The following is a 12,584-nucleotide window of genomic DNA, read 5'->3' on the forward strand; positions in this document are numbered from 1 at the left end:
GAAGTGGTATTTATTGCTGCTTAGCGTTTGAATCAAGGAGTGCAGACCCTCACCTTTGAAAGACTATTGTTCAGATTTTGAAGAAGGGTATTTATTTAGTGAATTGCATTCATGAAGCTTCTCAAATTATCTGACCTTGTTTCTGTGGAGGAGGCATTGTGGGTGCCATCCCTCCACTGTACAGACCTCCCAGCGTGCAGAGGTGTGTACACCCCACTGCAGCACAGTGCCTCTGGGCTTGTAGGTCCTGGGACTGGAAGTCAAGGTACACAGTCAACTGTGTTCTGCTGAGTCACATCCAGGTGGTGATGAAACCTTTCGATGCCGTTTAGCAGATGCTATACACAAAGACACCCCATCCCAGAGCTGAATGGCACGTGTGTAAGGCTCAGGAGGAAATACAGCTTCCTGTCCTTCTGCCAAGACAGTCACCAATTTGTCAGGGTTACTGCTTGTGCTGTAGACATACCTGTGTTAGCCTGAGATAACCTGATAACTTGTAAACTTCAGCGTACAAGAGCCTTCACAAAACTTTTACACAGCAACCACACTCTCCTAGATCCCCTTTTCCCTGGTCTTTTTCAGGAGGTTTTTGCTGTGTGATGGAACTTTGGTTTATGGGATCTTGCACCGGTTACAAATAAATTGAAGGGAAGAGTAGAAAAATCTAATAGGGCTTCTAAATAAGGCTTTTAATTTCCAACAGTGAATTTTCAGAAATACCAGGTGTCAGGCAGTACACAGGTAAAGCAAGACTTGCCAAGCAGCAGGCTGAGGTAAACCCTGCAAAGAAAATCAGAAAAAGGTTTTAGCCATGTGCATCAGTAAAGAGCAGCAAAAGCCTACTAAGCATGACCTCCAAGTGCAATTAATTTCTGTTTTCAGTGAGAATGGTGATGCTGAACAGGAGGGGAAAAATAGCAAATGGGAATGAAGTTGCAGAAATGGAGATTATCACATTGGAAGTGTGGTGAAGCAAGAGAACTTTAATATAAGCAAAATGGAGGGGAAATGGAACTTTGGAGCTAACTTACAGGAATGTAAAGTTGTGAAGGCTAGGTCCTGGTATACAGGTTTTAATCAAGTGCATACAATCAGAAGTGGAGCTCTATAACTAAACCAAAGGGGAAAATGTCCTGTTTGTACTCAAGTGACTACAAGCCACCAGTGAAAGATGGCTATGAAAAGAAAAGTGCTGTCTCTGATGTGTACCAGGATTAGTGTCCCCTAAGGAGTGTGAAAGTGCTTGGGCCATTGCAGAAGATCCCGTGGGCTTCACGTGTCTTCAGCCCTGGTCTCCAGAAAGCTGCCTTCAGAGGGGTGCGAGTACAGGGAGGGGGTCTCATGCCACACAGAGGAATGGAGAGACTGCCTTACAAATGGAAACAGGAAGAGCAGGGTCGTCTGAGTCTAGCCTAACTGAGTCTGAAGGGAGCTCTTACTGTGCTCAGAGAACCTACCAGAAGGTAAACAGCAAGAATGTTTCACTAAGTGAATCTTCCAGCACAAGAACAAGAAACTGACGATAAATAGATTTAAGTTGGCAGTTGTACATATTGATGGCCAACTACGTAACAGCCACCCAGGAGCTGCTACCAGGTTAATTCAAGACAGGATGGTCAGTGGAGAAGGGATTATATCATGGAGCATCAGTTATAGGAAACACTGGATTCAGTGATCCATGAACTCCTTATATTATTTTAATGGGTTCTGAGTTCAGACCAATTGTTGTAGCTACCTTTTACAGTTACAGAACTACCTTTTGACTTCTCGCTGTTTGCTATTCCAAACAACAACCTCCTGGTGTTTTTCAGATCACACATCAGTTGGTATTTAGTAATCATCAAAATATTTTTATTTACTTTACATGGATACTGCACCTTTTTACAGATTAAAATTACCGGTTATACCCAAAATGGTAGATCAACATCCCTGTTAAATTTTAAGCAGTGTTTAATGTTTGAAGTTTGATACCTCCATGATAAGACTACGAAGATGTGACCTCTGTGTTTTTCTTGGTGTGCTTACAGGGACTTGAATACCTGCCAGCCAGATTGATCCATGTTCTTAACCCATTTTGCAAATGCAATTACCAAGGGGCTTAGATAAAGTCAGAGCAAGAGAAAATAGTTATTTGTCGGCAGGATAAGTCTGTTTAATACCACAGAAACTATTCCTTCATTTGGAGAGAAGCCCTTCAAAATTATTTTGTCACAGTAGCTTTTCCACATTGGCAGGTTACCTCCAAGGGTGCAGCTAAATACCAGCTGAGGCAAAGGGTAAGCTTAAATTGGCTTTAGCAGCAGCAAGGCTTAAGAGCATGTTTGCTCCTTGTGGGAAGACACCCACACTGCTTCACCAGTGTTAAGCCTAGAAGCAGGAGCTCTGGGAAGCTCTTGTCAGGGCAGTGGGAAGAATATGTAAATGATGTAGCTAAGAATGTACCATATACTGGTATACTGAATATACTGCCAGCGTTGTAGGTCTTGTCCAAAATGCTGGCTGCCTCTGGGCAAAATCTGCACAGAGACAGCTGGAGTGCTAATGAACTTGCACTCCTGGCAGTGCAACATGGGAAGCAGGAAAGGTGAATAACTGATGGGACTGGCTTGGCCATGCATGTTTGGGAAGCAGGGATAGTGAGCAGAGAGAAGAAAGTGCACAGATGGCTTCTTTAAATTATAGAATGGCTTTGGGTGGAGTAGGAGAGGTAAAATAACATTTCGGCAGGATTTCCTAGCTACTCCTCTTGAGGGGGGCATGCAGGCATACTTGGGAGGAAGGTGGGCACCAGCAAATGAATACCTCACCTAGGTGGTGACTCAGCGCTTAAGCGTAAGACCTGCTGCCTTTTTACACTCCAAAGGGTACCTGAGCCACCCAGAATACGTATCCTGGCAGATTAAACTCAGGTCTACAGGAGGGCTGTGTGCTTCTGGAATGCCAGGCAGGCACTCTAAAAGAAACGAGAATAGATCAAACACCTGCATTCAGGCACCTGATTCACCCTGTAATAACAAATTTCTTGCTGAAATCCCTGCCCCTCCACATCTTCAGCACCAACAAGCAAACATTGCCAGGAAGCCAAGACAAAAATCCCAATAAATGTGTGGTTTGTTACCAGTCTGTGCTAATCCTGCCTGAAATAAAGCAGTCAGATCTGACATTGTAAGACTTTTATGCCAGTTGTTTTGTTGTGCTACTGAACCTATACTGTCTATGAGGTGGCTCTTTTCTCCCTAGTGTTTTAGATGCTTTATTGAGCATCCTTGAAAAAACAGTGCAAATGTTGACTGATCACAGCTTTTAGTTAGAGATTTTTCAGCTGATTTGCCGAGTATATCAGGCAATGTTCTTCTTACCTATAGTGGGCAACCATAATCTTGAGTTCAGAAGTGGTATAATTGTATTTAGGAAACATAGTTTATTACCTGAAGCTCTGGTTCTGAGAAAAGATTTCTTATGGACCCAACCATTAAGAATGATTAACCTGCTGCTGTGCTACCTGCAAGCTCAGGGTTCTGCCTCCTTGGAGATTTCTCCATCACTCAGATGGAGACACTCTGAGCACTCTAGATCTATGGTCAGAGGTCAGCTGCAGTCACTTAAGTATAGGATCAGTATGTTACTGCTGAATATGTCCTTGGAGTTGTCTAAAGTCAGTCTGGGAGTGCAGATGCCTGCCAGCTGCACGCATAAAGGTATTCCTCAAAATGTCTGAGGCTGGGAAGCAGCATGAAGGTTACATGCCTCTACGGACATCAGCAATTAAGTTATACAGAAGAAAGAATCAAAAGTTACAGCTGAACACTTCACTGTTTATTCACAGTATTATATACAGGTGTCTGTAAGACTCATGAACTCATCTCTGCATCCCTTTTCATCTGGGGCCACGAGGAGAACAAAAGTGACTTTATTTCCCTCAGCTTATTTAAAACATATACATATCTGCATCAAAAGTATGGTTGTAGTCAAACCTCCCACTCAAGATAGCCAAACACAAAAATCAAGAAGAGAGATTTTTCCACGATGAGTTTTAGGGAGCAGAGACAGTGCCATCTTACAGAGCAGTGGAGACTGGCCATAGCTGAAGAAAGGAGCTGGGATGAGAGGACTCAGACAATGCAGAAAATACCACGTCTTAAATCATCATCCTCATCATGGCTTGGCTTTGCGAACGAAGATCTGGGAAGGGCTTTTCCCATGCTCACTGCAAGCGATGAGTGCACCCTTCGGGCCCGCGCAGTGGATTTTTTAGGTGAGGTGCAGCGTGCGCGGAACTGGCCCCATCCTTTACACCTGAGGTTCATCTGCCAGGGCCTAGCGAGCTTGGACGGTGACAGCCAAGTCCTCGGGTCGTAGATTTGGTTAGAGTATCCTTCTCTTAGATGGAGCCTTACAAGGCTAAACAAGCTCCATCTGCCCGGGTTTGGAGTCAGAGTTGTCCTTCTCCTAGGATGGTTGCCCGAAGGCTAGTGAGCCCATCCTGCCTGGGGACACACTTTGTCTGACCCTTCAATTGAGACCTGTCTGGCTTGGGAGACCCCACCGGAGGCACATGCCAGCACCAGCACAGCTCTCAACCTCACAAGGGCAAGCAAGCTCCTTCCCCACGGCAAGGGGGTGCCTGTGAAAGAGTCGCTGCTCTACCTCCGGACATCACAGACCCAGGCACGGGGCGGCCGGGGCCTGCCAAGAACGGGAGTCCTGGAGGGGACATGTCTTAAATATATGAGCATCAAGGGTAGGTATTAGTGAGCTGCTGAGGTCAAAATAATTGCAAGATCTGAGGTTAGGACAAAGCTTTTCTGTTTCATCTCCCAGCCCCAACTGAGACTAAAAGAAACATTTTACTCTCCTCTGCAGCATAAGGAATTGTTGCCTCTCAAGCTTATCTTGGCTAAAGAGGGGCAAATCTTGGAGACTCAGGGTCTGGTTCTCTTTCAGTTTAGAGGTTTAGGACACAGATCAATGTGGTCATGGTTGCATTTACTCTGGCTGACCCACCAAACCCTTCCAGATCTTACCTGGCTCTGCATTTCCTCTCTCCAGCACACAGCAGTGTTCCTTCTCCTTCCCTTAGTTTGGGTGCATTGATGGTCATCCAGCATTCGTGTGGTCTTGTAAAGCATGTAAATAGTCTAGGAACATTAGTCAATCTACCATTTTAGAGGCCTTGGGCTTTGTGGCACCTCTGTCTTATTTATGCCCTGCCTGAAGCATACAGCAGTTTAGTCTCCTGAAAACTGAAATGCTTTCTTCTGCCTGAAGTGTCAGCAGGCTCAGTGAAAAAATGGTTTAATGATTTGTAAAACTATGAACACAAGGTCAGACTGGATGATCTAATGTACCTCTGTAGTCTTAAATGCAGTTAAATCATCTCTCTTACTCAAAGCATTACCAACTACCAACTAGGAAATAAGAAAGCACAGTCATACTACTGTAGTCGTGAGTCACTACAGTTAAGTACAAGTAGAAAAGATGAGCAAGTAAACCAGAAAGCAGAGAAGGTAAAAAGGAAAGACAAAAACAGGCAAAGAGAGGGCACTTTTACAGAGAGCAGTTTGGTCTGCAAGAAGGAGAATGGAGGTGAGAAAAGAGCTTCAAGCTTGCTTGATTTAATAGTGCAGATAGAGCAGATCTGAACACAAAAGAGGAAGAAAGGCAAGAAAAGCATCAAGGACGAGCAAGGATGTATACAGGGCACCTTTAAATGAATGACTTTTAGTTTCTGTTAAACTGGTGAAAAGCGCAGATTTTTTGAGTAAAAAATTGACTCAGTCAAGGGAAGTTCCTCAAGCTGATTTAATTAATCTCTAAGTCTAACACTAGCCTCCTAGTTTTTAAAAATCTACTCCACTTTTCCTTTCCTTTTAGTGCCATAGGTGTTTGGTTCTTCTTTGTGCTGATGATTGGTTTGGGGGGCAACACAGCAAATCAGTCACTAATGTAAACAGGAGGACATTTTTCAGTTGTTTTTCCTCATCCTGAGGTAATTTGTCTTTTCTCTTAGTGCAGTTGTTTCATGGCATAGTAAGGCTTCCCTATATACCCAGCAAAATCTCTTGAGAATGAATATACTTAGCATTACAAGGAACCCTGCTGTTCTGTTTTTTTAAACACAGTACGTGCCACTTTTCAAATACGTTCAATTCAATTTTTAATCAAATTTGTGCATTTTGCCTTTGGATATGCTGCCCTTCTGAATGCATTTTGCCTTTCAAGTAAGGCTTATTGTGGTGATACTGAGGGCTAACCTCTGCCACTTTTTCTTATTTTGATTCTTTTTTTAACTGAATCAATCCCACTGATTTTAGTACAATTAAACAAACACTGTCCCTCACTCTTGTTCAGCACAGGCAAAATCTGGGCTTGACATGGTGATGTCATTGCTGTTCTGGCTGTTTGGCTGGGTTCTGACCTCAGCAGAGCCTTGCTGCTAGTGCTTAGTACAGAAAATGCATAATGAGATCACTTTTTAAGAAAGCAGATAATTTAAAATAGACTGTAGGAGCAGTCATGAATTTTTCGTATCAGGTATAGGCAGCCCAAGTGCAGCTGAAACTGTTTCTGCAAGGTTCACCCCCAAGTTGTTGATAGTGTTCCCGGATACTCGTCATGAAATTCTTCTGCAGCCCATTGTAATACACAAAGACTCTAAATCCCTCCAGGCTTCACAAAGATTTGTGCAGAGATTATAAATGAAGTAGCAGATTAGCACCAGATGAAAAAATCTGTTCAACTAGAGAGCTAATCTCTTCAGTCAATGGCCCTGTTTGTTGCATGTCTTTGTGGCGAGGTCTGACAAATCTCTCTCCCTGTATTTGGAATCTCAGTCAAAACCAATGTGTCGGTTTGGATCGTGTCTTTGTCCTCTCAGACGGCTGACCTTCTCTCCTGCATCTCTGCCGCACTTGTGCCTGATGCAGGCAGCAGGGCTGTACCAGGCAGGGCTGTGCCAGGCTGCAGCGAGATAACAGGCAATGCAGAAAGCAAGCTGTGAGAAGGCTGAAAATAAGGACTTTAAAAAGAAAATAATTCGGCAAATTAAACCAGATGGAACTGTTTCCAAAGCCAAAGGCAGAACTGAGGAGATGGGAGAAGGACGTTGTTCTGCTGAAAAAAGTAGCTGTATGTGCATCACACAGCCTCAAAGTACAAAAATAGGTCTTTCTGTTTTCAGCATCCCATGGCACAAAAGGCAGTAGAAGATCAGCATTTCCCACGTGCTTGTTGTGATTTCTCCAGTGAGCAGTCACACCTGGAAAACCGGTTTGAACTTTTGGGACTGTGAGACACTATAAGGTTAAAACAAAGAGAAAGCGGCCACATGAATGCATGCTGCTCGCCATATGCTGTGCCAGGGTGGTACAAGGGAGCACAGTCAATGGCCTTGGCACAGGACTAGGAACTAGTTTTACCTGAGTTTTAATCCTGGCTAAATCGTTGAATCCTCTCTGTGATCTCTGACAAGCTACAGAATGTAGTTATAGAAAAGTCTTATTAGTCCACATAATCCAGTTCTCTACAATATAGGATTAGCCTGTAATGTTTATTCACAAGTATTTCATGAGATGGAGCTTCCAACACTCTACCTGTTGTGCAGTCCGATAGTCTTACAGTCAGGAAAGTCTTCGGTTGTGTTGCTTTAAGATGAAAGCACTAAAAAAAAATCTCCCCCTATTATTTCCCCTTTCTGCTCATATCATGAAGAGCAGCATCAGAAAATAGTTCTTCTAAATCATACCCCATCTAAACAAAAAAGGGTTGAGGTAAACAATTCCTCCTATAAACAGAGCTGTTCAGAAATAAGCTGTGTTAGTGGTGTCTCTTGGCCTGCCCTGCAGGCAACCATACTAGGGGCAGGCTGTACTTGTCCCCTTCTCCTCACTGATCCACCACTACCTGCTGCCGGGCCAACTGGTCTTAACCAGCAGCTGTGACCTAGTAGCAAGAATAACAGTAAATACCTTGTATAAACTAAAATGCTCTTATCTTTTCAAAGGAACATTAAAAGATCTAGGAAAAAAGTTTAAAATAACAAAACCCTTAAATTAATGTCCTACCTGAAGTAGGTTTTTCTTACTAGCGTAAGAATGTCCCAGTTAGGTCAGGTACTTAGAGCTCAGGACTACCTTTTGTGTGAAGCGCGAGATTCAGTATGGATTCTTCTATTGTTGATAATGGCTGTGTCATTCGATATCCATTTCAGGATAAAAAATTTCAAGTACACCTAGAGGCATATTATTCCTCATGAGTCACCATGATCTGCTGCTAACAGGTACTTAAAGCTGTTTGGCTGCACAGGGCAGGTTGCCCCTTAGAAGTGCACCCACTGAGAAGTGCATTTCCCCTTTCCTTTGAATCTCTGCTTTTTATCTGCATTTTGGTTGGAAAGTTCCTACATGAGAGCCCCCAGGGTTTCTAGCAGGGGTGTTTCATCTCGCCTCATCCGTTTATCCTGGCCTCACCCTCTGCTCCACACCCTCGTAGGTGATGCCTCAGGTAAGCATCCGTTTGAGTGCTGGTAATTTGTTTGCACCTCTAGTCATTGTGTTGCAGATCTACAGTCCAAAACTACCACAAGCTGGTTTAAACCAGAGGATTCGTAAATATTAGAAAGCTCAGAACAGCTATTCTTGTGTCTCTGCTTTATCCCCGAAATGCCGAAGACTTTACCTGTATTAATAAGTTAAATGTGACCAGGAATGTTCCCAGGCACTGAAATCCCTGATACAGAGTGGCCCATGCATGTGCTTGCAGGCCAGGCAGGATACAGCAGATACCTACAATGAGACAACTGAATCAGACCCAGTATCTCTAACTTACGATGACCTGAGAGACCAAATTAAATTGCTTTTTCTTTGGAACACGTGTCAAAAGCTATGTCAACAAATAAAAAATTATTACCATCATCTAAATGCATGAGATTTTTACTAGTGTGAGAAATACCAAAGCAAAATGAACACATGGGAGTTATCTCTGTGGGATTTGGTTCAGCTCCAGACTGTGGACACGTAAAAATACTGCAGGTATTTTTGTGTTAGCTAGAGTCTGCGTTCTCACTGAAGGTGATGGGTATGTACTAAGTACAGCCCAAGGACATAAAAAGCAATTCAGCTAACCAGTAATGAGAATTTTCTTCAGAGAAGGCTGAATTGCTCTCCAGACTCCATTGGCTGTATTAACTAGGCGACTAAATCCTACCTGTGATGTCTGTGGACTCTGCCTTGTGTACGTACAGACAGATGGCCTGGTCTGCACAAGGGAAAGGCAAGGCTTGTGTACTGGCCGCAGAACTCTCCCCAGTGCAAGTCAGATCTGTCTCCAAAAGCCTCGTGCTTTCCGGGTGCACTTTTGTCTGAGTTGTTACCGGTACTTGTGGTCCAGAGGCCTCTTTGCCTTTTCACAAACAAGAAGAAAGATCACCTTTGGTTAATGCAAACAAAATACAGTGAGGAGTGTTTTCTTGGACAAACCCATCAAAAGACTGCAGTGATTTGGTTGGGTGCTTTCAGCATGTCATATTGAAATGTCCTCAGTTAAGCAACAGCTGGTATTTTCTTCATGGAGACAAGCCTTCTATTTTGCCGAGTAATTTCTAAAACAAATTAACTCACATATTGCACAAAATAATGTTGAATGTAGAGGTCTGAAGTGATTTTTGGTTAATGTTTTCTGGACAATTTGACTCATTTTATTTGACTCTCCTGTACTCAATTTCTTACCAGTTAATGAAACTGCTACACTACTGTGGCTAATTTCCCCATTAATTTCTTTCTTTGTGGCATTAAGGAAAGCAGCTTCTTAGATTATACAGAAATAGGTTATGAATTAACATACCTCATTATAGATACATTGGTATGTATTTATTCACCTGCAATGCCTAAGTTAACTCCTATGGTCTGGCCATCCTAAATCACCTCTGGCTAGGCGATCACAAATGGGCAAAACATTTTTTGCAAATGTGAAAATCCTTTTTTGCCTATAAAATCACTGCAATAAAAGTGAGAAGATGGTTATGACAGATCTGGGTCACTGAGACAATGTGATGTGCACTAGCAAGACGTCAGAAGCAGCGATGTATGGAGTTCTTTTAGAGATAGGGGATACAAAGAACCTCCTTGGTTGCCAGATCTCATCCCTTTCTGTCATGTCGTATAATCTCTTTGGAAAAATCATCAAACTCCATCTTTATACATTATACACCTCAGAAGACTCTTCTATATCTGTCATGATTAGAAACCTCTTATTAGTTTGTGATTCAGGTTTTTTAATGGATAGTTCTTTTTTTTTTCTTGTGGCTGCATCTTTTTCAGTTTGAGTTTTTTTCTTTTTTGTGTAGGCATGATTTGAGTCACGCACAGAATTCTGGATGAGGCTTTAGTGTTGTTGTCCAGAGTGCATCACTTGAGACTGCACAGAATTATGTTTGTCACAGCCTTGTCACTTGACTAGCACATAGTGACTGAGATACCTGGTTCTTTCTCCTCTGTTGTTTCCAGCTGACAAAAGTCCCATAGCTGAGATCATTGTTTATTCTCAAGGGTATGATGTTGCTCATTGTCCCATTAGGTCCTGTCCTTCTGGGACAGAAATCTAGCATTTTTTATTATGTGAGAAATTCCAGGAAGATTTTAAATTACACTTTTTAAAATCCAAACTTCTAAAAGCCTTACTGAGATAAGTGGGATGATGGAAAACCTTACAATTGCTCAGACACTAGGGCCTCAGATCACATACCCACACATCAGCATCTAATCCCATAGGAAAACTGCGTGACCTCCAGCTGCTTCTTGAGAAGGACATTGGCTCCCCATTTGTCACAGCTGCTGTCCCTGTGCAAATGCTGAACTGTCTGGTAGGTAAACAACTAAATCCTGCCCTATGGATGAGATTCCGGTCCTAATTCAGATCATAACTATCAGGTTAGGTCTTCAGTCTAGGTGTCTACAAGCAAATTAGCTGTTTAAAACAGTGCTTAAAATCATTAGTTAATAGAGCAGTGGTTTCTAGAGCACACTACTCAGCTAACCAGATGTGAAAGCGAAAATGTGAAAGAGTTGAAGGAAGTAGTAAATTCCCATTGAGACAACAGCATATAAGATTGCTTGCTAAATGCTTTTTGTAGAGAGAAAAAGGGAGAGACATTTACACCACTAAGGAAGAAATGAGAAATAATAATGATGGTAACATACATCTCCCATTTCTTCATTTTTGTTCATCAGCTGTCCACTAAGGCAGTAATGTTGGAAGACAGAATATGAATGAATCTGAACAAGTCAATAGGAAGTGATAATTCAAGCTAGTGTAATTCAGCCCACAAGGCAGGACTGCTCTACCATTTATTCTTGTTGTCTTCAAGGCTTCTTATGTAAATATTTGGGATTTTGGCAGGGTGCTTTTTCTTTGTTATTGAAGTGAAACATTTGCTGCAAGCATACTGAATGAAGTCTGCTTTGTAATTATTTGCAGTAACAACTCAGCAACGGAGACTTACGGTTGTAAGGCTGCCAACTCTGTATTAATATGATCTTCTTTTCTCCCTCTCCTGGCTGCAGCAAACAGGCAGTTGGTGTACGAAGTCTGCAAAGCAGAACAAGCAACCATATCCATCAGTGTCAACAGATTCCCACTTCACCGCTCTGCCGGCCTTTCTTCCTCAGAGCCACCAATCTGCCCCTGAACAACCAAAAGAAGTGTGTCAAAGCAAGGTGCATCATGCAAACGGCCTTGGTCATTATCTTGGTTTCTCCCAGCAGGACTTGAGACACAGTGATCAAGAAGACTTCACCCACAGATCCAACAGTGCCTCCAGCGTTTCATGGTCATTTCAACGAAGCAAGTCTCTGTTCTGCTTGCCCACAGTGAATTCCCTCTCAGCCTCAGAGACTTTTAATTTCAGTGAACCATGTCAGTTTCTAAATACTGGGTCACCTTCAACCAGATTAAAAACATGGAGATGCAGCCCCAGGCTTAACATTGATGACTTGGAGGGTGCCCAGGAGACTGATGTAGACACGGGGATGAAGCTGTCCTTCTCAGACCTGTCTGTGGTCTCTGCATACTCTGCCCTTAATGGATTTTGCAATGACGTGGAAGCCTCTCTTCCCCCCCAGAAACAAACTGTCAGTAAAGCTAAACAGGAGGCAGTCAGTGGAAGGCCTGCATCAGCCATGTGCAATACCTTTGAGTCAGTTGATGGTTCACTGCCTTTTCTTTCTGAATGGTCTTCCAGTTCATTTGTGTCAGCATCTCTTTCCAAGCAGCCCAACCAGTCCTCGGGAACAGCTTCTTGCTCTCTGGATGGTCATGGTCGTGTTTGCACATCTTCACCAGCTAACGAAGAAGAATTTTACATCTGAGGTTTCTTACACATTCCAGGTCAAACATGTTCTACTTGCAAATGACAGCAATGAGCTTGCAGAAGGTTCCTTGCTGAGGAGAGGTGATGCAGCAGAGCACGCTAAATATTTGAAGAAAGCACTCTGATCCCTCAGAGATAAGTGTCCCCAAACTATGTACAGTAAAGCAGTCTGATCTTGCACCCTGTACCTTTGTATTGGATTTGCTGATCAGCACAG

At 43.0% G+C, this 12,584-nt stretch overlaps 1 protein-coding gene across 1 annotated transcript in view; it reads left to right on the forward strand.

Moving 5' to 3' along the window:
* FAM124A (family with sequence similarity 124A) overlaps positions 1-12,365 on the forward strand; it is a gene marked incomplete at its 5' end in the record, with an annotated part of 13,951 nt that extends 1,586 nt beyond the window's left edge. The window contains one exon of the mRNA XM_010145339.1: positions 11,562-12,365. Coding sequence (XP_010143641.1) covers positions 11,562-12,365 — 804 coding nt within the window. The remainder of the gene's footprint in view (positions 1-11,561) is intronic.
* Positions 12,366-12,584: the final 219 nt, after the last annotated feature.

This window comes from Buceros rhinoceros, unplaced genomic scaffold (genome assembly GCF_000710305.1).
Source record: "Buceros rhinoceros silvestris isolate BGI_N320 unplaced genomic scaffold, ASM71030v1 scaffold8821, whole genome shotgun sequence".
Lineage (NCBI taxonomy): Eukaryota > Metazoa > Chordata > Aves > Bucerotiformes > Bucerotidae > Buceros > Buceros rhinoceros.